The sequence below is a fragment of the Gekko japonicus genome, unplaced genomic scaffold (assembly GCF_001447785.1).
Source record: "Gekko japonicus isolate JY-2015 unplaced genomic scaffold, Gekko_japonicus_V1.1 scaffold1268, whole genome shotgun sequence".
Classification (NCBI taxonomy): domain Eukaryota; kingdom Metazoa; phylum Chordata; class Lepidosauria; order Squamata; family Gekkonidae; genus Gekko; species Gekko japonicus.
The window spans coordinates 284,851-307,042 of record NW_015174311.1 but is presented as its reverse complement, the minus strand read 5'-3'; the positions used below and the strand labels follow the sequence as shown (position 1 = coordinate 307,042).

The window sequence follows — 22,192 nt, the reverse complement described above, 5'->3', positions numbered from 1 at the left end:
TGGCTTCTTAATATCATCTCTTCAAGCAGGTTAGATATTCTCACTGGATTATGATTTCTGCTGCCCACTGGTGGCAGAGAGTAGACACTGCTGCTGTAGTAATCAATGAACTGGAGTTCTCAAACAGATTGCTGTCAAGATTTTTAATAAGGCCTTTTGCTAGGCACAGAATTCCATTTTAACATATTCCATGTTAGCAACATGCATGTCAGTCTAGGTATTCTGTACAGAGGCAGGAGCTGTACTGCATATGTGAAGCTTCACTTGCTTATAGAGGTGACAGGTATCCCTGGATTTGCCCCAGGGATGTGCTGCCACTTTAAAAAGTGAGTCCCCAGCTGGGAACTCCTTTAAAATTTGCCACAGGGGGCTGATTCTAGAAGTTCACTTTTTAAAATAGCAGCAAATCCTGCAGCATGAACCTGGGGGATGTACAACGCATATCGGTGTGCTCTGAAAGGGAAGCTCATCTAGTGCCACTGATTTTTCTCCTACTCTTTTGATTCCTAGCCTGAGTAGTCTAACCCTTTGACCATGCATACAAATCAGAAATTAAATATGGCCTTAATGATCAGTAATTCCAAAATAAATTAATTGTTCACACAAAATGAACTCATAGATTGTATGGGTCTTTGACTTCACTGCAAGTGTGAGGGAGATTTTAAAGGAACTGACCACAGAAATTCTGCAGGATCTTCTGATGTCCGCTGTTCAATTAAAAACAAGTCATTATATGCATGTAATTATATTTTAGTATGTGATATTTGTATTTCTTTTAACAGTGGCATGTTCTATGATGGAAATCACACATATCTTATTGAACCAGAAGAAAACTACACCTCACATGTAAGTAAAACTTTAATAACTGTGTTTGTAGTGCAGATGTTCAGATATTTAAAGGAAAAATAGATCAAAAAGGCCAAATTATGTTTTCAGTAAATAGCTTAAGAATCATTATACATCAGCTACCAGGACATGGAATGTTTAAAATACAGTAACGCTTTGAGCATTTGAATTGTGAGGTATGCTGCATCAGAAGCATGGATGAAATCGGCAAGGTAAGATATTCTGTTTGGTTTACTTCATTTATAGCTCTCTTCTCGTGCAGCCTCACATTGGACTGTGCTTGCTCAGGCCGACCGTGGGACATTTTCTTTCTAGTTCAAAAACTCCAAAGAGGGGGTGCACTACCCCTTTCGGAGCAGACACATTTGTGGGATGCCCACCCAGCATATCCCATGCTCCGTTGGCAGGGGCCCCTTCCCTCAGTTCCTTCCCTCAGAGCCAGTGTGGTATAGTGGTTAAGAGCGGTGGACTCTAATCCCCACTCCTCCACACGAAGCCAGCTGGGTGACCTTGGGTCAGTCACAGTTATCCCAGAGCTCTCTTAGCCCCCTCCCACCTCGCAGGGTGTCTGTTGTGGGGAGAGGAATGGAAGGCGATTGTAAGCTGCTCTGAGTCTCCTTCAGGTAGTGAAGAGCAGGGTATAAAAACCAACTCTTCTTTTTCACCTCCGCGAGGATAGGAAGCTCACTAGTGTGTGCTGTTGATTTCTTTGTTGTTATTGTGAATGAAAGAAGACTCCTGTCTGTTTCACGGGAGGCAAGCCCCAGCACCCGGGCTCTCTCTGTTTTTGTGCTTGTGGTTCCTCGTCACAGTGTCCAAGGCACTGTTTAAAAAATGTGCAAAGTGTGGAACAAAAATGACACACCGCGATGAGCATGAACTCTGCTTTCTGTGCTTAGGAGAGGCCCACAGTGTTGGAGCTTGTTCAGTTTGCCAGTGCTTTACCCTGAAGGCTCAGTCAGATAGGGCCTCTAGGCTAAAAGCTGCACTGTGGGAGAAGTCTGTGTCCTTGGTTCCTTCCAAGGTGACTCCGAGCTCAGGCCCTACTATCTCAGGTCCACTTCCCTCGGCTCTGACTACTGAACCCTGTTCGGGGGCTCCATCGGTCCATTCGGTTCCCACGAGCCTGGCTACGAGGACGGCTCTGATCCCTCCAAACAGAGTCGCTTCAATCACTCTGGAGGCAGAATCTAGGCACCCGTGTTCACCTTCTCCAGGACCATCGACCAAGGTCTGGTTGCATTCGGAACCTCCTGCAAAGAAATATAATCTATTGAAGTATAAGGAGAAGACTGAGTCTGTGCCTAAATCGGGATGTGTCAAGTCTTCTAAGAGTCCAGAGGCTGATCAGGACATCATCCTGGTTCCTCTGTGCACCCATTGCCACATCTAGTCTCCTTTGCCAGCTTCTTTTCAGATGCAGATAATGACCAACCTAGCATCCCTGCAGGACAACTGGTACCCTTGGAATCAAAACTTCCCTTACTTTGACAACCAGCGGGCCCCTCTCAGCATTCTTACTACATGTTGCCATCCTATTAAATAGATGGGCTGGACATCATCCTCATACATTAGAGGGGCATGACCCAAATGCGTGGGGATACATGGATGCCCACTCCACACTTGTTCTATTCTGGACTTCATACCATGTGCCTGAAGAAAAGGTCTCTGCAGCATCTTGATACTGTGGGCAATCCGACCCCAGTGTCTCCTAGCAAAGACCTCCCTGGCTAAACTTATCGAGTCCAGGTGATTAAACGCCCCCTCTTTGGCGTTTTTGAGCTAGAACGAAAATGTCCTGCAGCCAGCCTGCACAAGTACAGTCCCAATGTGTTTCTGCACAGAAGACGTTGATAAACAACAATCACAGGTAAGTGCAACTCTGTTTTCTGTCAGTCCGCATATGACATCCAATAAGCAATGCAGTAAGACTAGGATTGACAAATCGGAAACAATGTGAATAAGGACGTAAGCAAAAAAGAAAAGCCTGCCTAAGGCATGGCATACCATGCAGAAAGTGGGTTATAAAGACAATGCATTAAAAGCACGATGATATATACAATAAACGTTGCAGCAGACTATGGTCCTATTTCCTTATAAAGTGACCTCCTGATCTGTTACATTACCTTTTATAAAAAATGCCAAGTATTTATTTGGCATAGTGTTTCTACATTTCATTTAGGTTGCTCAGCTTCGTTAACACACAACTTTTAATGCACTCTTTAGAACTAGACACAGTTCTGAGACAGTTTTATTTTGTATTAATTTTTGATATTTCTTATTTCAGGAGGAATTCCATTTACATTCTGTTTATAAATCCAGATTATTCGAATTTCCTCTGGATGATCTTCCCTCTGGTATGCTTTTTTTACTCTGCTTTCCTTGTTAGTTTTATTTACTATTAAGGGCTTGTGGGGTTTGATTTCTTTGTTTGTTGTTAATCTAAAAGTAGAAAATCATCTGCTAGCCTAATTGGAGATGGAAAACCTTAAATTCTGTTGTTATCTAATGGAAGAGCCCCCCCCCCCCGAAGGATACTTTGGGCTTTTCAATATTGTAACACTCACTTAATGATTTTGTAGGAGCCTCTGAAAATCAGAAATGGGTACTGATGCCTTTCCAGAAACACATTAGAGTTTGTTTTTAGAGTAAATATAAAAAGGAGAAATTCAATTCATAAATCCAACGAAGTGTTTTATTGAGACGTATCCCAATTGTGTCCAGATTTTGCATTCCCCCCCTTACATTAGTTTATTCTGAACAAATTAGACTTTCCATTTTTCTCAATCTTGCTCCTTCTTTATTTGATCAGTGTTGCTGTTAATTTTTTTTTATACTTATTTCTAGATTTATGCATTTATACCCTGCTTTTCTAACCAGTGGGGACCTAAAATGGCTGGTGAAAAACTATTTTTGCAGTCTAAAAATGTTCCATCACTTATGAAAATGTTATTTTTAAATCATTTTTTTAAAATCCAGAAACCTGAATGTAAAGCATTTTTAGGTCTGTTAGAATTCGTTAGTTTTCTTATATGTTACAGATTTCACGAACTGGAATATTGTGTGATAGAAAACCATTATATGTAACATGAAAGCTCTCTATAATGTCTGTATCTTTTTGGAGACTGCAAAGTCACTTTTCAGTTATTCATGGATCCCTCCTAAGGCAGTTTCAGAAATAGATGGAGAGTGATATACTTCTGATGTTCCTCAACAACATCTGCTTGTGTTCACTCAGATAAGGATACTGTGCCTCTAGTAAAATTCTGTAATGTTTATTAAAAAGGTATATTGTATTGTTTAGGAATGCTGGTTCTTATTCACATCATGAAGATTGTTTATTTGAATCCTGTCTTGAACAATACTGAGGTTTAATGTTCCTTGGCCAAGGCTGTAATCCTTCACAGACTTTCTCAGGAAAACGTTTCGACAGCAGTAGGACTGAAGGCTGTTTTTAGCTTTACATAATTCCTAAACTGAAAACATTTCAGTGTAGAAAAATAAGTGACATTTTCAGACTGCCTCTTCTTATGGGTACATTATGAGGTTATAAATGGCCACAACACTATGGTTAGAAAGCCAACATGGTATGGTGGCTTGAGTGCTGGAACATAATTTGGGAGATTCACATTCAAATCCCCATTTTCCCTGGAAGTTCCTTGAGTGATCTTTAGGGTTGCCATTTTCCAGTTGGGGATGGAGATTCCATGGTTTTGAGGGCTCCTGCCTGCCACAGGCATGCTGGCCTGCAGGAGGAAATTCCCCTCCCCAAACAGCGACATTGCTGGAAATAAATGCAACGTGCCTACATCACCCGGAAGTGACATAGGCACAACAATGACATTGGGGGAGACGACAATCTGGTTTTTGGGCAAAACTCTATGGTTTGAGGCTGATTTTACCATGGAGTTTTGCCCCCAAACCAGAGCATCACTCCCAATGTCAACAATGTGCCTGTGTCACTTCTGGGTGATGCAGGCTCTTGCGCGACAACACTTCCAGCTCCCAGTATGTCCCCCCCACCTCCACCTGCATTTCCACTGGACCAGGCAACCCTAGTCATCTTGGCTGTTTAACTTCTGTAGCCTAATCCACCTCACAGGTTTGTTGTTGAGAAAATAAAATGAGAGGGAAGAATGATTATGTAATCCAGATGATATATATAAAAACTCTCAAGAAGCATTTGACTGATGTTTTTGTAATTGATTTTTCTACAAACCTAGGGGTACCTCAGGTTTGCAGAAACATCTCCCCTAATCCTTAATGGCTCTTTTTGATCTACATGGCAGGGTCATCATGAGAATTAGATATATAATGGCTGTATGGTAGCTTGTAGGTAATACTGCAGAGACTCATGGCAGACTGACAGGATTCACTGTGGAGAGGTGGTATTTCGAAAGGAAGGAGTCCTAGAGGGAAAGAATCAAGCTAGTGTGAATAACTTCATTAGCAGATTTGCTCTGTATAATATGTGCCCCCAACAGATGAAGTATTGCTGTACCTTCGTGGTGGGTTGCCATGTTTTTGAAGTGTCACTTTCTATTACAGATATGCACTATGTTGACTAATTAATGAGTGCTGCTATTAAATACTGGTGGTCCCTTATGATTAAATTTTAGTTTGTGTGTCAGCTGGGCTTCTTGGGTGGGCAATCAGGGAACCCCTCTAATGTCTACAGTCTTGTGCCACTTGCAGTCCTGTCCCTTGTATAGTTAGTGTACTCAGCGGTGTTTACTCCTAGGTAAGTGTGCAAGGGGTGCCGCTAAATCTTTCCATTTGTGTGGAAAGCATTTTCAGGGGTTCAAAAACATAAAGCTTTGTTTTGAATCACTCTGGAAATGCTTACAATATCTTGTGACTCAGTGTATTTGTGTCTTTGTTCTGTAGTTGAAAATGCATATCTTTGTTACCAATCATATATTGACTGGAATGTATGTTCCGTTTTAGAATTCTGGCGCATGAATACCACATCACAAAGATTTGTTATGAGACCAAGACACAGAAGAAGGAAAAGGCAGGTATGTCTCTCTGTGCTGCAAACTCTAGTTCTTTCTCTCCTCTGGTCAAATATGCCTTCAGGCTTAGCTGTCAGTGTACAGATAATTTTCTTCCAGAAGTAACCATTTGTAGCCTGTTTCTGCTTCTAGCCTTAGGTAATCTAATCATTTATAAAAAGATGTCTGATATTCATCTAAATGGCTGAAAGGAGAAAAATGGCCTTTTAGTAAATGTTTATCTGTGGATTTTATTTTAAAAACAATTCTGGCCTGTCATTTAGAGGCTGTTGTAAAGTAGTGGTAAAGACACTGAGCTGTGATCCCAGGAAATCCTTGGTTGGAATGTTGCTTCTGCCACACCCTTAGTAATGGTCTTCAGGGTCAGACTGGGAAGTGAAAGTTTAGGAGCAAACCAAGCCAAGTGACTTCTCTGGTGCTACAAACTAGTGCTACTTGGCTTAGTAGTGCCAATAATGGGCACTTGGTTACCCTTTGTTTCCTCCCACAAACTAATGGCAGTGTGGAAGGAGGCAACTGTTGATCAGTGTGGCTCCTGAAGGACCCAATCCAAATGTCCATGATTCCACTGGCTGAGTTGCTGGTGCTTGACTCAGCTAGCTCTATAAAACAGCGGCTTACTAGGAATTTTCCCTGTAAGTTAAATGGCTAGTCCACCCCAGTCCTTAAGCAAGCCATACCCTCTCAGCAGCAGCCTCACATCAGCAATATGGAAATAATAATATGGATCTACTTTACAGGACTTTTGTAAGGACTACAATATGTAAGGGTTGTGGGATCTACTTTACAGGACTTTTGTAAGGACTACAATCAATGTTCCCTTTAAGCTGTAGAGTCTTTTGAGCAAAAATTCTACTTTGTGAGCTACTGGCATTAAAGTTGTGAGCGAGCGATTTGGATCCTGCATAAATTAGTTTGCTCTGGAGCCATCCTTCCTGAGCGAAGGCAAAAATGTGTGAGCCAGGGGCTAAAAAACTGTGAGCAAACTAGCTCACACTAACTCAGCTTAGAGGGAACACTGACTACAATATGTAAGGGTTGTGGAATTTGACTTTTCATCTGTGCTGTTTAATTTATATGAATGAGGTTGTCTGTAGATTTGGAGTTGAGTGTCACCATGTATGCTGAAGACATTCAACTCTATATTTCTTTGAACGAACCACCAGAAGCAGTAGGTTCTGGGAAGGAACTGTGCCTGGAGGATGAGGTCAAGTGGCTCAGAGGGCAGGAAGCCAAGTAAAGCTGAATCCAGACAAGAAGGAGAGTGATGCTGATTGGTGAAACAGAGACTCTGGAAGGGGTTTCCCTGCCCACATTAAATGAGGTTGGATTGAAATTGATCACGTCAGGTAACAGCTTAGGGATATTGCCAAATATGACACTTCTTTTAGAAAGTTAAGTGAATGTAGTGCCAAAGAACACCATTTACCAGCTGCATGTAGTACTAAAGCAACCCCTCTTCCTGCTGCAGTAAAATCTTTTTTGTTCTATTGGCTACATACTTATCAACTGCCATTCTTCCCATTCAGGCATATTGAACTCTGCCTAGAAAATTTCTACAGCCTTTTGCCTACCAGGACAAAGTTAACCCTGTTTTTAGGTTAACTCTGAGCATTTAGCATAGTGCAAATCAAACATTTCTCTTCTGGTGCTCTTGATTTATCATGTGACCTACCTCACTTTAAATCATTTCATTACACCAGAACTTTGAATTCTCTCCAGAAACAAATTTGTAGTCTTTTTAAATCTCTCAGAAATCTCTGAATTATCCCTGGAAAAAGCGGGGACGTGTTTCCTAGCTACACCCCATGTCATTAGCAAGCTGTTGAGCCTGTATCCCTACAGGACAGAGCAAAGGTTCATCATGTCATTATAGATACCACTGACATTTGTAATCCTTTGGCTCAGGTACAAGCTTCAACAACTCTTCTAAGTGAGGTCAGCATTACTGCTCCCCAAACCTTCTCTGGCTTAAATAATATATCTTAGCCAACAAATTTATTTATTTTAAAATTTATTTTACTTTATGTGTAGTCAGTTTTTCTCACTGAGACTCAAAGAGAATTGCATAATCAAAAACAATGCAGTGCACACAACCAGCAACGCAATAAAACAGAATTACAAATTTAGAGAAAAACACACTAAAACAGTATAGGTCATACAGCCCACAGTATGAAAAATCTGGATTACAGACTGAAGAAACAGTGTAACAACTGCAAATATATGCAGCAAACAACACAATGGAAACTACCAATGTTCCCTCTAATTTCCCCCCCTACTGAGTGGATCACTTCACATCTTGAGCAGAATAACTGCTGTAATCTTAAAATGGGCAATGAGCAGTACAAGACCCTGTGTGGCTCCAGAGACTGCTGCAGAGCGGGGCTTCCTGTGTTAATGAGTGGCCGCTCATGTGCACAGCTTAGAGGGAACACTGGAAAAAACATAAAATTTCACAGACATTAAGTATGACCCTATTCCCTTTATAAAAAATTCCTCTTGAACAATTCTGTTTTATACATTCTGTAGAATGATAAAAGTGTGGGAGCTTCCCTGACCTCATCAGGCAGGACATCCCATAAGGTGGGAGGCACTCAAGGGTACAGGTTTCTGTTGATTTTCACCATTTGACCAGCCCATAGATTTATGTCAGCACCACTAAAACAGCTTCTTTCAGGGATTACTCCTTCCTGTGTATTGTTAAGAAGAGAGAAATTCAGGGTCAAAATGTGTATGTGTGTCAAGTGCTGTCAAGTTGCAGCCAACTTATGGTGGCCCCAATAAAGGGTTTTTAAGGCAAATGAGAAGCAGAGGTGGTTTGCCATTGCCTTCCTCTGCAATCTTCCTTGGAAGTCTTCCGAGTACCAGCCCTGCTTAGCTTCTGAGATCTGTTGAGATTGGGCTGTACCATGCCACCTTCCCTCCCCAGGGCCAAAACACCTGATATAAAATATGAAGGTCAGGACATGGGTTCCCAAAACAACTCCTGATTGTATGTTTAATCAGGGATTCACCTTTAAAAAGCTGTCCATTCTTCTGTTAGGCTGCAAACAGGGCATGGGGGAGGGAGGGTCTTCCAGCTTCCCTCCCACAGCATTTTCACCACTGGAAATGGCCCTGTTGCCTCTTTTTTTGTCTTCACCTGCCCTGGACACCTAGTGCCAAAAGAAAGGGCAATCATGGCCTTCTAGGCACTACTTCTGATGGAAAATATGTGGCAGGAGGGAAGCCTGAAGCCCCACCCTCCCCCGTGCCCTGTTTGCAGCTGAACAGAGAAACTAAGGCAGTGTTCACATGCACAAGATAATGCGGGGGGGGGAAGTGAGGTTATTTGTTTCGCAGGAATTTGACCCACATTTGCGTGATCACGCAGTCCCTGGGAGCTGTGGGGGCAACCTGCAACTGCATGATCAGACGCAACCACGGGTGAGTCAGGGGGTTTTTTGGCCACATATTTCCGGTGCGCTTCAACACGGGATCGATGATTTGCATCTCCGCACTGAGTGCTCCCTATGCAGTGTGCAATGATGTGCATACCGAAACAGGGGGAAAACAACGACATGGAGTCGGGATGGCCCAATCAGACCATCCTGACGCCATGGAAGCGCGCTGGCGTGATTACACTGGGAAGAGTCCATTCCTGACCTGTAGCAAACTCGTTTGCTATTGGGTTTTCCCTGGTGTCTTTTTAGTCCACTTCTGCAGCGGAGCAAAACGGGTTGCCGACGGGAGTGGGACGCTTGGCAGATGTTGGCGTCTGATCGCGCCCTTAAAATCCGCCTGGGATTTGTGCCTATGGTGCGGCTAATTCTGCATGTGATCGCGCCCTAAGAGGGTTTTTTAAAGGTAAGCCCCTGCTTGAATGTATATTGAGTTGGTTTGGGAACCTGTGTCCTGACCCATGGATTTTATACCATGTGTTTTGGTCCTCAGACTCCCTGTGTGCCCTTTCCTGCAAATAAGCACCAGCAAGAGGGTAAGAGAGAATTTTCACTGACAAGGATAAGAGGCATCTATCTGTATGTCTTACAGATATGCAGATCTGTAGAACACAGCCCATCCATTTGCAAGTTTGCGGTATAATAAGACATGCCTAATAAAATTGACCAACTGGCTGTGCTGCTTGACAGAAATGTAACAGAATGTGATGGATCAAATGTTTAATTAAACAGACTGAACTGCAGATAGATAACAGTAAATCATCTCCAAAATAGAGTAAGTATTCACATATTACTTGCTTGAGCCCTGGTTCAGATAGCACAGGCTAGCCTAATCTTGTGAGGTCTCGGAAGCTAAGCAGGGTTGACCCTAGTTAGTATGGGGATGGGAAACCACCGAGGAAGTCCAGAGTTGCTAGGTAGAGGCAGGCAATGGTAAACCACCACTTAATGTGTCTTGCCTTGAAAACCCTACAGGGTTGCCGTAAGTCAGCTGCAACTTGACAGCACTTTCCACTACCACCACCATCTATTTGAAATAAAGATACAGATTGGGGAGGGGGGGCTAATAGAGAGAAAACTGTGTTACGTCAAATATTTAGTTGAGCTTCGCCCTGCAATGGTACTAGAGGGATGTTCTGCCTCTCCACAGACTGTGTGGAATTGTTCTGGATTTATAGCCTCAATTGTACAGAATAATTCCTCTGGGAAATTTCCTAGGAAATGGGGATACTACAAAAGCCTGCTGCACATTATATGCATCTATAAAGTGGGAAGAAGTATGATTCAAAAATAACCACTGAAAAACCCGAGGGTTTTTTTGAAAAAACAAATTGAAAAATTCCCAAAATAAGGAATTTGCTTTTCCCCCCTTAATTTGTTAGCTTGCAGATTATCAATTGGATTTACCTTATTTGTTATGCAATATATGTAGAGGTATTGTGCAGTAGAAAGATTGGGATTGGACAAGAACCAGTGTTTTAATGTAAGACTTGCTCATCATTCTTTTTCTATGGAGGTGTTCCTATTATAATCGAAATGTTAAACTTGTTTATAACCAGCCAAACACTGGAAGGCGTGACATATATTTTGATGCTAATTTGGTTGTCCAGAACTACTTTTAGAAGCTTTTCTAAATGAGGCCACGATGAAGGAAATAAATTAGCTTTGATGTGATTTTTTCAGAATTGGATGTTTTGCCTCTTTCAGTTTAAACATGTACAGCATCTTACTTTGTCTGCAGGTCCATCAGACTCCACAAAAGGTTGAAGAGGAAACAAAATATGTTGAGCTAATGATTGTAAATGATCATCTAATGGTGAGGTTTACATACTGGGCCTTTTTGAAATCATCAATAATGCAAGTGTGCCTTTTGTGCTTGTAATACATTAACGATTAAGTACCTACTGCAGAATGATTCTAATCATACAGCAGATGTTGTGCAAGTCTGAGCTCTTTGAAATTATGCCTGGGGCCACTCAGTAGCAGCTTTAAGAACAGGGGTAAGGTAAAGGTAAAGGTTCCCTTGCTCGAAAGCCAGTCGAGTCCGACTCTAGGGTTGCAGTGCTCATCTCCGTTTCAAAGCCGAAGAGCCAAGTGCTGTCCAAAGACATTTCCGTGGTCATGTGGCCACTCTGACTAAACACCAAGGCACACGGAACGCTGTTACCTTCCCACCGAAGTGGTACCTATTTATCTACTTGCAGTTTCTTGCTAGGTTGGCAGGAAAGAACAGGGGACAATCCAGTAAATATGGGCATTTAAACTTTTCTCATATATAAACTGGTATTGCTTTGAGAGCCACGTGTGTGCTCTGGCACTGTCCTGTTCTGGGAATTGTAGTATTGCTGACTGCTCCATTTATGCTGAGGTTTGGGAGCACACCTGTTTGTTCCAGGACTTAGTCATGGGAGGCCTGTGAAGTAGTATTGAAGAATGCCTCTGAGCATGTGCTAACTCAATTTCTCATTGTTATGGAAACTGTATATTTGGAAGTGCTGTGTCATTTTAAAACCAAATGTTATGACCACTGCATTTTCAAATGATTGGAAAAAATAGCATAGTATGCTGTGCTTATATGTAATTGGTTTTTAACTTTCGTTTAAATAGTGCTTGTTTGTGCTACAGGGTGCTTTAAGATTACAATTAAAATGATTTTTGTCAATGCTATATTTATATAATTAGTGTATTTAATTTAACCTACCTCAAGACATCTTAAAAAACAGATTATTAAAAGTGAAGAAAGCAGAAAATAAAGCTAATAGTAACACATTACAAATAAATAAATAGCACTAGCCAACAGTAGAATTTAAAAAGCAGCAGGAAAATGATTCTTAGATACCACTAAAAGTTTGAGAACTAGACAAACTTTGCTTTATTCCTAATTGTTAAGGCCGCCAAGCATATGGCTCCACCAAGCATATGGTTGGGGACAGCAATGGTTTGGCCAGTTAGTTGCTTCTCACTTACCCCCGCCATCGGGGGTTAAATTTGTACTGCAATGCCATATAGGTTTTATGCTTTTTGTAGACCATCCGTTGTTTAAAGATTTCTGTAATTATTTGTATACTTAGATTAATGGACTGTTTTTATTTATTTATTTGATGTAAAATGTGTACCGCTCTAAGCCTGCTTTGCGGGGAGAATGGTATAAAAGTCAAATAAATAAATAAAATAATACTGATAAAGCAAAAGAGGCTTGCATAGGGAAGAAAATTCCAAAGTTCAGACTTCACCACAGAAAAGGCTCTTCCTCTGCCAGCAGCTTTCCCCGCCTGCAGGTGGGGGCACATAAAGAAGACCTCTGATAAAGATCTTGACTGGTAGGTTCGCGTAGGAGAAGGTGGTCCTGTAGACATAGGCCATTCAGACCTTTGAAAGTTAAAAGGAACACTTGTGAGTCAAACCTGGAAGCAAATGTGAAAGCCAGTGAAGAACTTGTAATTTCAAGATGATATGCATGCATTGGTTTAAAATTAACTAAAGGAATTCTGTGAGCTGATTCAGAATCAAATGAAACATGTGGGAGACCAATAACTGAATTTCCAGTGTTTTGTTGAACATTGAACAGCCATAGGAGTGGAGTATTTGATTGGAATGGGCATCTCAGTAATGGGGCAGGTGTATGGCTGCCATGGAAAAAAAAGTCCTGCTGCTTTAACAGAAACTTGATGAGGTGTTATTTACCAGGTAATGTTATTTACCTCAGTGCCATAAAAAGCTTCAACTTCCCAGTACCACACATTAAACGTCTGTTAGAGGGGCAGGGTGTTTTTTTCTCTCCAGGTTGTTGGCGACTCTGAACAGGTGGGTTTAATTGTTTTCGCTCCAGGCCTTTACCAGGCCTTAATCACCCCATCCTCAGCTGCTATTAGCACAAGTGATCTTTGGTCAGGGTATCTGCCCTTTCCCTCTCAGTCCAGATGGAGGAGGGATAGTGAGTTCTGTTGGGGAAGAGGCATGGTGGAAGGGGTTAAGCTCCCAGAAGCTGCTTTTTAATTCTAAAAAACGAATCTGCCACATAACAGAACAAAGCTAGCAGAATTATGACTCAGAAGCCAAGAAGTCCATCAATTCCTCAGTCAAATGACTGTAACCTAGGCGTTTCTTCGTCAAAGGTTATTCTTGTTCAAATAATTGGAATTCGTTGATGATTTACATTTTGGAGGGGATTGTGGACTCTGGTTCCTCATGCTAGTTTTTGTAAAAGTCTACCTTCTCTTTGGACCTTGTCTACATACAAGTTTCATTGTATGTTTCATCCAGGAACTTTAAAATTATTACATAAGATATCTGTTCATGGAATAAAAGGTTATTGATTCTTTTCTTTTCGTTCCTGAGAAACAGGAAATAAAGTAGTCATCTTTTATTCAGTGTACTCTGGGATTATTTGCCCTCCTTGTATTTATACAGCTATCTAAACTAGAGAGTGCCAAGAGTGTATTTTTTCCTTCATAATGGTTGCAAATTTTAGTTTTGCTGCCAAAATCAAAGGAAAATATCTACTTCTAAATCTTCAGCAGCACTTATTTATGCAGTATCAAATATCTAAAAGACTGCTGTGAAGAAGAGAGGAGAGCATGTCTTTATAGGATACTTTTGTTTTATAAGAGTTGTTTTATTGAAGATTTAAGGTGTAAGAATTGCTTTTCCACTGACAAGTTGGGTTGGGGTCCCTATGGTGCCTGCTGACACCTTTCCTGGCACTCGCCAGCTGGTTTTGGAAAGTGGGTGAGGCCAGGCAGGACTTGTATCCAGTAGGGTTACTGATTGCCCCTGGAGATCTGATTGCCTGAGCAGATTTTCTAAAAATTGCTTCAGTGGCAGCTGCCACCACAGCACAAGGATCTTCACTGTATGACTGAAAATAAGTTGTGTCTATACAAGAAAATACTTTTAAACAATATGTTCATTTTAAAAGGCATTCAATTAATCAGAATTTCTGCTGGAAATGTTGAAGAGTTGCTGTTAAAGCTATGCATCATTTCACTCCGTGACATGGTGAGGTAATCTCTGTTTCCTGCAGCAGCCATTTTGTAATTCCGTCCACCACCCTGTCTCAGAATTCCAAAGGTGCCTGTAAAGTCAAAAAGGCTGGAAATCCTTGAGTTAGATTATCAAAGCAGGGTATGTTATAAAATGGATGAAAAGGCACACACACGTGTGTCTGGGGGGCACTGAACAGGGATAGAAATCCCTTTGACCCAAAACTTTTCTCCTGACCAGAGTCTCCCTTTACAGAATACTGCAAGCTTTTAAGTCCTGTCCTATGAATAGACCAGTTCCTTCCCTTTCCCCTTCCCTTTTTAACTAATGGCCAGACAAAATGATACCTGTGGTCCCAAGGACACTGTGCTATTTTGAAGCAGCTTCCATCATGGAACTCCTTTTAATTGCACTGCATGGGCAGATTCTGGTCAGCACCGCTGTGATGCAGGGGGAGGAAGAGCTTCTGCCTTCTTCCAATGCTGTTTTTCCAACTAAAGGCAGCATTGGGGGGGGGCAGCTGTACGGGCAATTAATGATTAGAATTAATCTGATTAGAATCAAGCCCCATAGTGCAGTTAAAAGGATTTGTCCAGTAATAACTCCATGCTTGCAGAGATGGTGGGACGTTTCCAAGGATGAAATATTGTCTCATTCAGCCCTGACTCTCAGCTTTTCTCAGTATTCTGAAGGCAATGAACATGCTCATATCTCAAAAGGCTCGGGTTTCTTTTGGGATCTTTAAGATGACAAAATAGTGGGTTGTTTTTTTTTTTTTGCTTATCTAGGGAGTCCTGTAATGATACAGAAAATCTCAGCCTTGACTGTGGGTAGGCCTCTTTTGCTGCCTTGATGATAGGCACATGGCTGTAGGCCAACTTACATGCTACAGTAGTCTTTGGAATTTAAGAAGAGGGAGAATTTGCAGGTCAAATGCTGTTTTGTGAGTTTCCTGCAAGTAACTCAACTCCAAGACTCATAGGGCCTGATTCAAATCAACATCATAGCATGTGGGAAAAGGTAGTCTTAAGGCTTCCCCCCATGCTGTCTTTCTGATTTGAAATAGGTGACCACTGTGTGCCATGTTAAGGGCTTATGTGTAACCTGATGGTGCCTGTGCAGCCCTTGACAGGGCAAATAGTGGCTCTCCAGAGACATTTATGATCAGAAAAATGGCTCCCTCTACTTGCACACCAAGGTCTCAGTCCAAATTTGGCCCCCCAACTCTGTATTTGACTGAAAATATTAGTGGCTGATCTGGAGTAGGGATGTGTGCTTGGTATATACTAAGCCGAATAAATAACCGAAAAATACTGAAATAGCCGTGCACGAATAAAAGCTGATATTATCCAGTTTTTATTCGGGTGCAGCTAGAAGACATTTAAGGATACTGTTATCTTCTTAAATTCTTTGTGAGTTCACTTGCCAAGTCACACCGCTGTGGTGGCGCAACTCTATGATTGAAGTCAGCAAGCATTTAAAGTTTAAATACCTTCTGAGTTCACGACTTGACTCCGTGAGTGAACTCAGAAGGCATTTAAAGAGACTGGTTCCCATAGGGTATAATTGAGCCAAATAAATTTGGGTTTCCAGAATACTTACCTGAATCCCAATACAAAACCAATATTTTGCACACCCCTAATCTGGAGATATCCATAATGTATAGTTTGACCTTATGATGTTTTATACAAGAAGAAATAATACTATACAAGTGGTACCAAATATTCATTTCACCAGGCTTTTAGGAATATGTCCCCATCTATTACTTTTTCTTGTTCTGTACCATTTTGTAGCTTGCTGTTCCATATTCTTTGCATGGTTTATTTCCCCCATAGTGCATTTGTCTGCTTCTTAGTTTTAGAGGTCATCTATAGCAATGATTGCCAAATCTCATCTTTTTACTTATCTGTTGTTTCCAGCTTTTAGAAACTAATGTTCTTTAGTTGTTTTTTCTGTGTCAGTCACATGAGATTTGGCATCTTCTAATCATAGATGTTCCCCAAGGCCCTGTGAACCACTTATTGATGCACTTCAAAGAGAACCCAATGCAACACATGAGCTTGGCAGTATATTATGATTCCAGTTATGTAGAAAACAAAATAATTATAATTTCTCCTATTCCCTGATGCGCCGATGAGGAACATCTTTTTGTATCTGTCACAACAGCAATGGGGCTTTCATCATGACAAAATTTCTATATGGAAAGGGATTCCATGTAGCTTGCTAAGTGATGAGTCAGATGGATGGATGGACAGATGGATATTTATTTGCATTATTCATTGTCTAGCTTTCTCATTGAGACTCAAGGCGAATTATGCAGTGTAAACCAGGGCAATCAATAGAATAAGATATTTGATGAGCAAAGTAATAGGAGTATGATTACAGAAAGCTGAAACAATACATAAGTATTATTTATTTAGGATACTGCTGCCTCTTCAGACTCTGCTCAAGGCGGCTTATAATTAAAATGTAACAATGTGAAAAAGTCTTTAAAAACAAGCAATGGAACATAAATAACATTAAAATCGTCCTTAAAACAGAAACAGACCATTAAAAAGCTGGTAAAATAAACCACCTAATTAAAAATCTGAGTAAAAAGATATGTTTGGGTCTGGCACCTGAAAGAAAAAAAGGAGCCATATGTGACCCTCATGGGGGAGAGCATTCCAGAGGTAAGGTGCCATCACAGAAAATGTTCTGTCTCTATTTATTTGACATTGGAATTGTATAGGTATTGGAATTGTATAGGTAGAAAACAATGTAATGAGACCAAGGTAATATACTCAGAAAACAGATAATATATACTGTACATAGTGGTGTAGTCCACAGTCCTGTTCCCTTTATTAAAATATGTTGAACCATTGCATTATAATATAGCTCTGTTACCTTTATAAAACTGCGCTCTTGAACAGTTCTGTTTTACGCCATTTGCAGAGTGCCAGAAGTAAAGGGGCCTTCATGACCTTCTCAGGCAGGCTACTGCAAAAGGTGGAGACCACAACAGAAAATGCATGTGTACAGGCAGTTGTTGATCTCACCCATTTGCAGGAAGGTACCTGTAGACAGCCCTTCTTGGATGAGTTAAGGTGTTGTGGCTGGGCATAGGAAGAGAGGTGGCCCAAGGCCATGTAGGGCTTTCTATAGATAGACAGGACCTTGTAATGAATATGGTGCCAAATGAGCAGCCAATGGAGTGACTGCAGAATGGGCGTAATTTGCATGCTGCACCTAGTTTCTGGTAATAGCTGGCCTACAGCATTTTGTCTCTGGAGTCTCTGAGCTGACTTCAAAGACAGACCTATGTAGAGGGCATTCCAGTAGTCTAGTCTTGATGTTACCATGGACCCATGGTGGCCAGATTGATTATAATTTTCTTCATTCCCTTTGCCTTTGTACATTTGCAAAAATAAAACCATCTTCTTTATTATTCTCACCAATATATATATATTTGCCATGAAAATATAAAGTATTGTTTTTATAGTATCAGGTCTCTTAAAAGGCTTAGAGAGCCTGCTTTATCATGTCATATAAAGTCTATCTGAAATAGGATGACAGGGACCCAGCCACCTTGACACCTGGATGGACATGCACTTATAGGGAGGTAGTTCTGTTTTTGTCACAGTGCTTTGGTTTGTTGATATGGATAGAAAGAGAGGGAACTTAAGATATGCAGGTAATTAAAAGGAGTTTCACTGAAAAGCAGCATGTTGAATTCAGTCCTGGTGCTTATAAGTAGCTAGTGCAGTCTGGTTAATGTGTTCCTCCCACTCTGTTACTGAGATACATACCATTGTGGATTTTACTTTTGTGTACTTGCTGATGAGGCTTTACAAATAGCAGAGGAAAGAAGGAAAGCGAAAGGCAAAGGCGAAAAGGAAAGATTTACCCAACTGAATGCAGATTTCCAGAGAACAGCAAGGAGAGATAAGGAGGCCTTCCTGAATGAACAGTGCAAAGTAATAGAAGAAAACAATAGAATGGGAAGGACTAGAGATCTCTTCAAGAAAATTGGAGAAATCAAGGGAGCGTTCCATGCAAAGATGGCCATGATAAAGGACAAAAACGGTAGGGACCTAACAGAAGCAGAAGAGATTAGGAAAAGATGGCAAGAATACACAGAAGAACTATACAAGAAAGACCTCGATGTCCTTGACAACCATGACGGTATAATCACTGACCTCGAGCCAGACAGGATGGACATGCACTTATAGGGAGGTAGTTCTGTTTTTGTCACAGTGCTTTGGTTTGTTGATATGGATAGAAAGAGAGGGAACTTAAGATATGCAGGTAATAAAAGGAGTTTCACTGAAAAGCAGCATGTTGAATTCAGTCCTGGTGCTTATAAGTAGCTAGTGCAGTCTGACTAATGTGTTCCTCCCACTCTGTTACTGAGATACATACCATTGTGGATTTTACTTTTGTGTACTTGCTAAGCAGATATGTATGATGTGGCCTCTAGCTGGAAAGGTAGAAACACCCAAGAATTCTGGGAGAAAGAATGCTGGCCATCTGCAAGAACTTCCTTAAGCATGCTAGACTCTGTGCTCTTTTGGAATTTCAAAAGTTAGTTAGGGTTTTGTATTAACAATTTGAACTGCTGATACATGATGTCAGGAGACATTAACTTTTAAAATGTTATATTGGTTCCCTTGTGACTTCAGAAGATTTTACTTTGGGGAAGAAAAAACAAGGAATTGGTTGGTATGTGTTAAATTGTAAAGAAGAGTACAGTTGAAACGTGACTCTGTGAAACATAGCCTATGTAATAATAACAAACAGGAGTTTGTGAATGTTCAAGGTTCTGGCCATTTACACTCCACTTTCTTAGTTTGGGTCTCCTGCCAAAGGTCATCATGGACATATGCACTACCATGAATACTAGGAAGCAGATATAATGGCCGAGTTCAGACTGGCAGTTTGCCACGATATAGACACGAGCCAGAAACGTTCCACAACCAGATTGAAGGGGCCATTCACACAGGAACATCTGTCTGGCGTTCCCCAGCCATACTCAACCTGTCTTTTAACGCTTCGCTCCCAAGTTTAAAAGGTACCTGGTGAAAGTGGTATCAAACCCTGGAAAGCGCGATTCTCCTGCGTCCATCCCACACCAACAAAGTGTGAACGCCAAAAGCCGTGGTTTTTTTCTGCGCCTATGCACATAAGCGCTCATGCACATAAACGCATATCTTCAGAATACCAAAAAGAAAGCCGTGCCTTACAGCCGTGCCTCCGCCAGGGGCGGGCCAACAGTGTGAATGCTCCCTTGCGCCTCCTCCCCGGTATGCTCCCGCATCAGTCGGTGCAGTGTGACCAGGAAAACCTGGAACAGTTTGTTCCAGGTCTTTTTTGCCACGACTCCCTCCCGCTTCAAACTGCCAGTCTGAACTCGGCCAATGTCACTGCTTCAAGGTTACATTTTGGAACCCTGCAATGGCATAGCTGTTGGAACTTTCCCATCGGAAGTACATATGTACCACCCATCATACTGTAGGATCAGGCTGCTAATTTTCTTTCAAATTAGTGCTATTCTGTTTATTTTCTTATTACCATTTGTTGAATGTATTGGCCACCAATTAATATATTTAACCCTCGTAGTTACCATTGTGAATAAGCCAAACAATATTAATGATTGAGTCGTTTGTCAGTCACAAGCAAGCAGCTCCTTTGATAAAGTTGTTTCTGAATGGAAATTGTATTTCAAGAATATGTTTAGAATTTTTCTTTCTTTGTTTCTTAGTTCAAAAAGCACCGATTATCAGTTGTCCTCACAAACAACTTTGCTAAATCAGTAGTGAACGTGGCAGATTTCGTAAGTATAACTAACCAGCTGCTGTCCTAGATCTATTGTGAGTCTTATCACAGGGACAGTAATTTCAGGACATAATGAGAGAGAGAGATAGCAACAGCATCTTTATTCATCGGTCTCAATTGAGCCAGACTCTTAATGGTAGATGAAGTCACACTTATCTCAGTAGAACCATTCCTGCATTTCATATTATGTTTATCATGAAATATCTTGCTGAATCAAAGTTGTGACTCTTTAAAAAGCTATCCTTTTTTAAACAATGACCCTTGCGGGTCTCCACTTGTATATTCTAATATTTAGACCTTGATCACATCTGTTCAACCTGTTAGAAAGGAGATGACAATTGTCCTTCAGGAATGTAATGTTCTTTATGCTCTATATATTTTAAAAGAGGCAAAAGTTACTGTGGTGTTTGCTGATTGTTTGATTTGTTAATGTTCTAGATTTATAAAGAACAACTCAACACCAGGATAGTATTGGTTGCTATGGAAACCTGGAGTACTGATAACAAGTTCACCATATCTGAAAACCCACTGGTGACTCTGCGTGCATTTATGAAATACAGGAGGGATTTTATCAAAGAGAAAAGTGATGCAGTTCATCTTTTTTCGTATGTAATTTCATTGGGCTTTTTGATTACTGCTTGGGATAGGGAGGTCTAACCCTCTCATTCTGTTGCTAGTACAGACTGACACATTTTCCCATGTGTTCTTGTAAGGTGACTGAACAAACTGCACAGGAAAATGCCTAGGGAATAAAATAACACTGTATTTTCATTGTTCCAGCTTTTTAGTACCCGGGCCCAAACAGCAATTTCTGTAAACATCCTTTGGAGTAATCTGTTTCTTCTAAAGCACCTTTTAGATTAAACCCTAGGTTCACCTGTACTCTGTTTCAAAGTCCAAAGCAGAACAGGCAGCAGCAGAAATATTTGCTTAAACCCAATCGCTTTGTAAAGCTGACATGGGATTTCTAGGGCCAACAGGGTAAGAGCTACCAACCCACCCACCTGATTTTGTGATTTACTACAGTCTGCCCTTTCAGGTACTTGTTTGCTCAGAAAGTGAGCTGGTTTGGAGAGAAGTACTTGGAGGGTGCAGCTAAGAAGGGCTGTGACCATCTCTGCTGATCTGTCCCTGTGGTAGTTACATTGGATATTTGTACTAATCTAACATTCTTATGACTGACTTCCCGAGGAGTAATACAGGCATAGTAAGCAAGCATCTTTTGTTTTATTAGCTGACTTAAGGTGGAATTTTTCTAATCCTATTCTCTGCGGAAACTTCACAGTAGTCCAAGTGCCCTGATGGGGCACATTTGATTCCTACAAACGGCACTGAAACTGTGCAGATAATAATATGGAACTTTGCTAGTTTACACAACGTTCAGACTCAAACATGAAACAGAGTGGGTAGCACAGTCCACCCAGGGGTACAATTTTCCATACTCACAGAAACCTTATTTACCTTATTATCAGAGTGGTGAATCAACCAATTGGGAAGGCCTCAGACACATCCCCTTTCCATTGTCTGTTTGGAACATTATAGTTTTTAGATTGTTGTTGTTTTCTAATTGTTTCCTTCTGTTTTTTAAAGAGGGAGTCAGTTTCAGAGCAGTCGCAGTGGGGCAGCTTACATTGGTGGAATTTGCTCGTTACTGAAAGGTGGAGGTGTGAATGAAGTAAGTCTTCACAGTTGTAGAAATACAAACTGGCACAGTGATCTCAGCATTCCATTGTATATTTTGACAAAGCCATCTCTTGTTCTTTGTTCATTACACAGTGTAATGCTCTGTTCTAGGAAGTTTCAAAGACCAATCCCCTTTCCTGTCTTTGGGTTCTAGGGTTGCCCCATGCCCCATCCTAAATAATCTTCCCTCTAGATCTCTACAAGTTTGTTTTGATCTAAAAATAATGAGAACCTGAAGAGCTAACTTAGAAACTGATGAACTTCTTGTAATGGGAAGTTTAAGCCAGGCTGCCACCTTTCTGTACTGTTAGAGTTCCTTTACTGGGTGTTAGAGAAAAGTGTTCCATCTTTTTAAGAGCAGTTTCAGGCTTCATCTTACATTCCACATTCACAATTGCAGAAGGTCCCCTA

At 41.1% G+C, this 22,192-nt stretch overlaps 1 protein-coding gene across 1 annotated transcript in view; it reads left to right on the top strand.

Annotated features, from left to right (window-relative positions):
- The window catches only part of ADAM22 (ADAM metallopeptidase domain 22), a 158,255-nt gene that overhangs the window by 80,829 nt on the left and 55,234 nt on the right, over positions 1–22,192 (top strand). Inside the window, exons 6-12 of the mRNA XM_015424136.1 lie at positions 783–846; positions 3,134–3,203; positions 5,794–5,864; positions 11,043–11,117; positions 20,025–20,096; positions 20,537–20,703; positions 21,689–21,773. Of these exons, the coding sequence (XP_015279622.1) occupies positions 783–846; positions 3,134–3,203; positions 5,794–5,864; positions 11,043–11,117; positions 20,025–20,096; positions 20,537–20,703; positions 21,689–21,773 (604 nt within the window). The remainder of the gene's footprint in view (positions 1–782; positions 847–3,133; positions 3,204–5,793; positions 5,865–11,042; positions 11,118–20,024; positions 20,097–20,536; positions 20,704–21,688; positions 21,774–22,192) is intronic.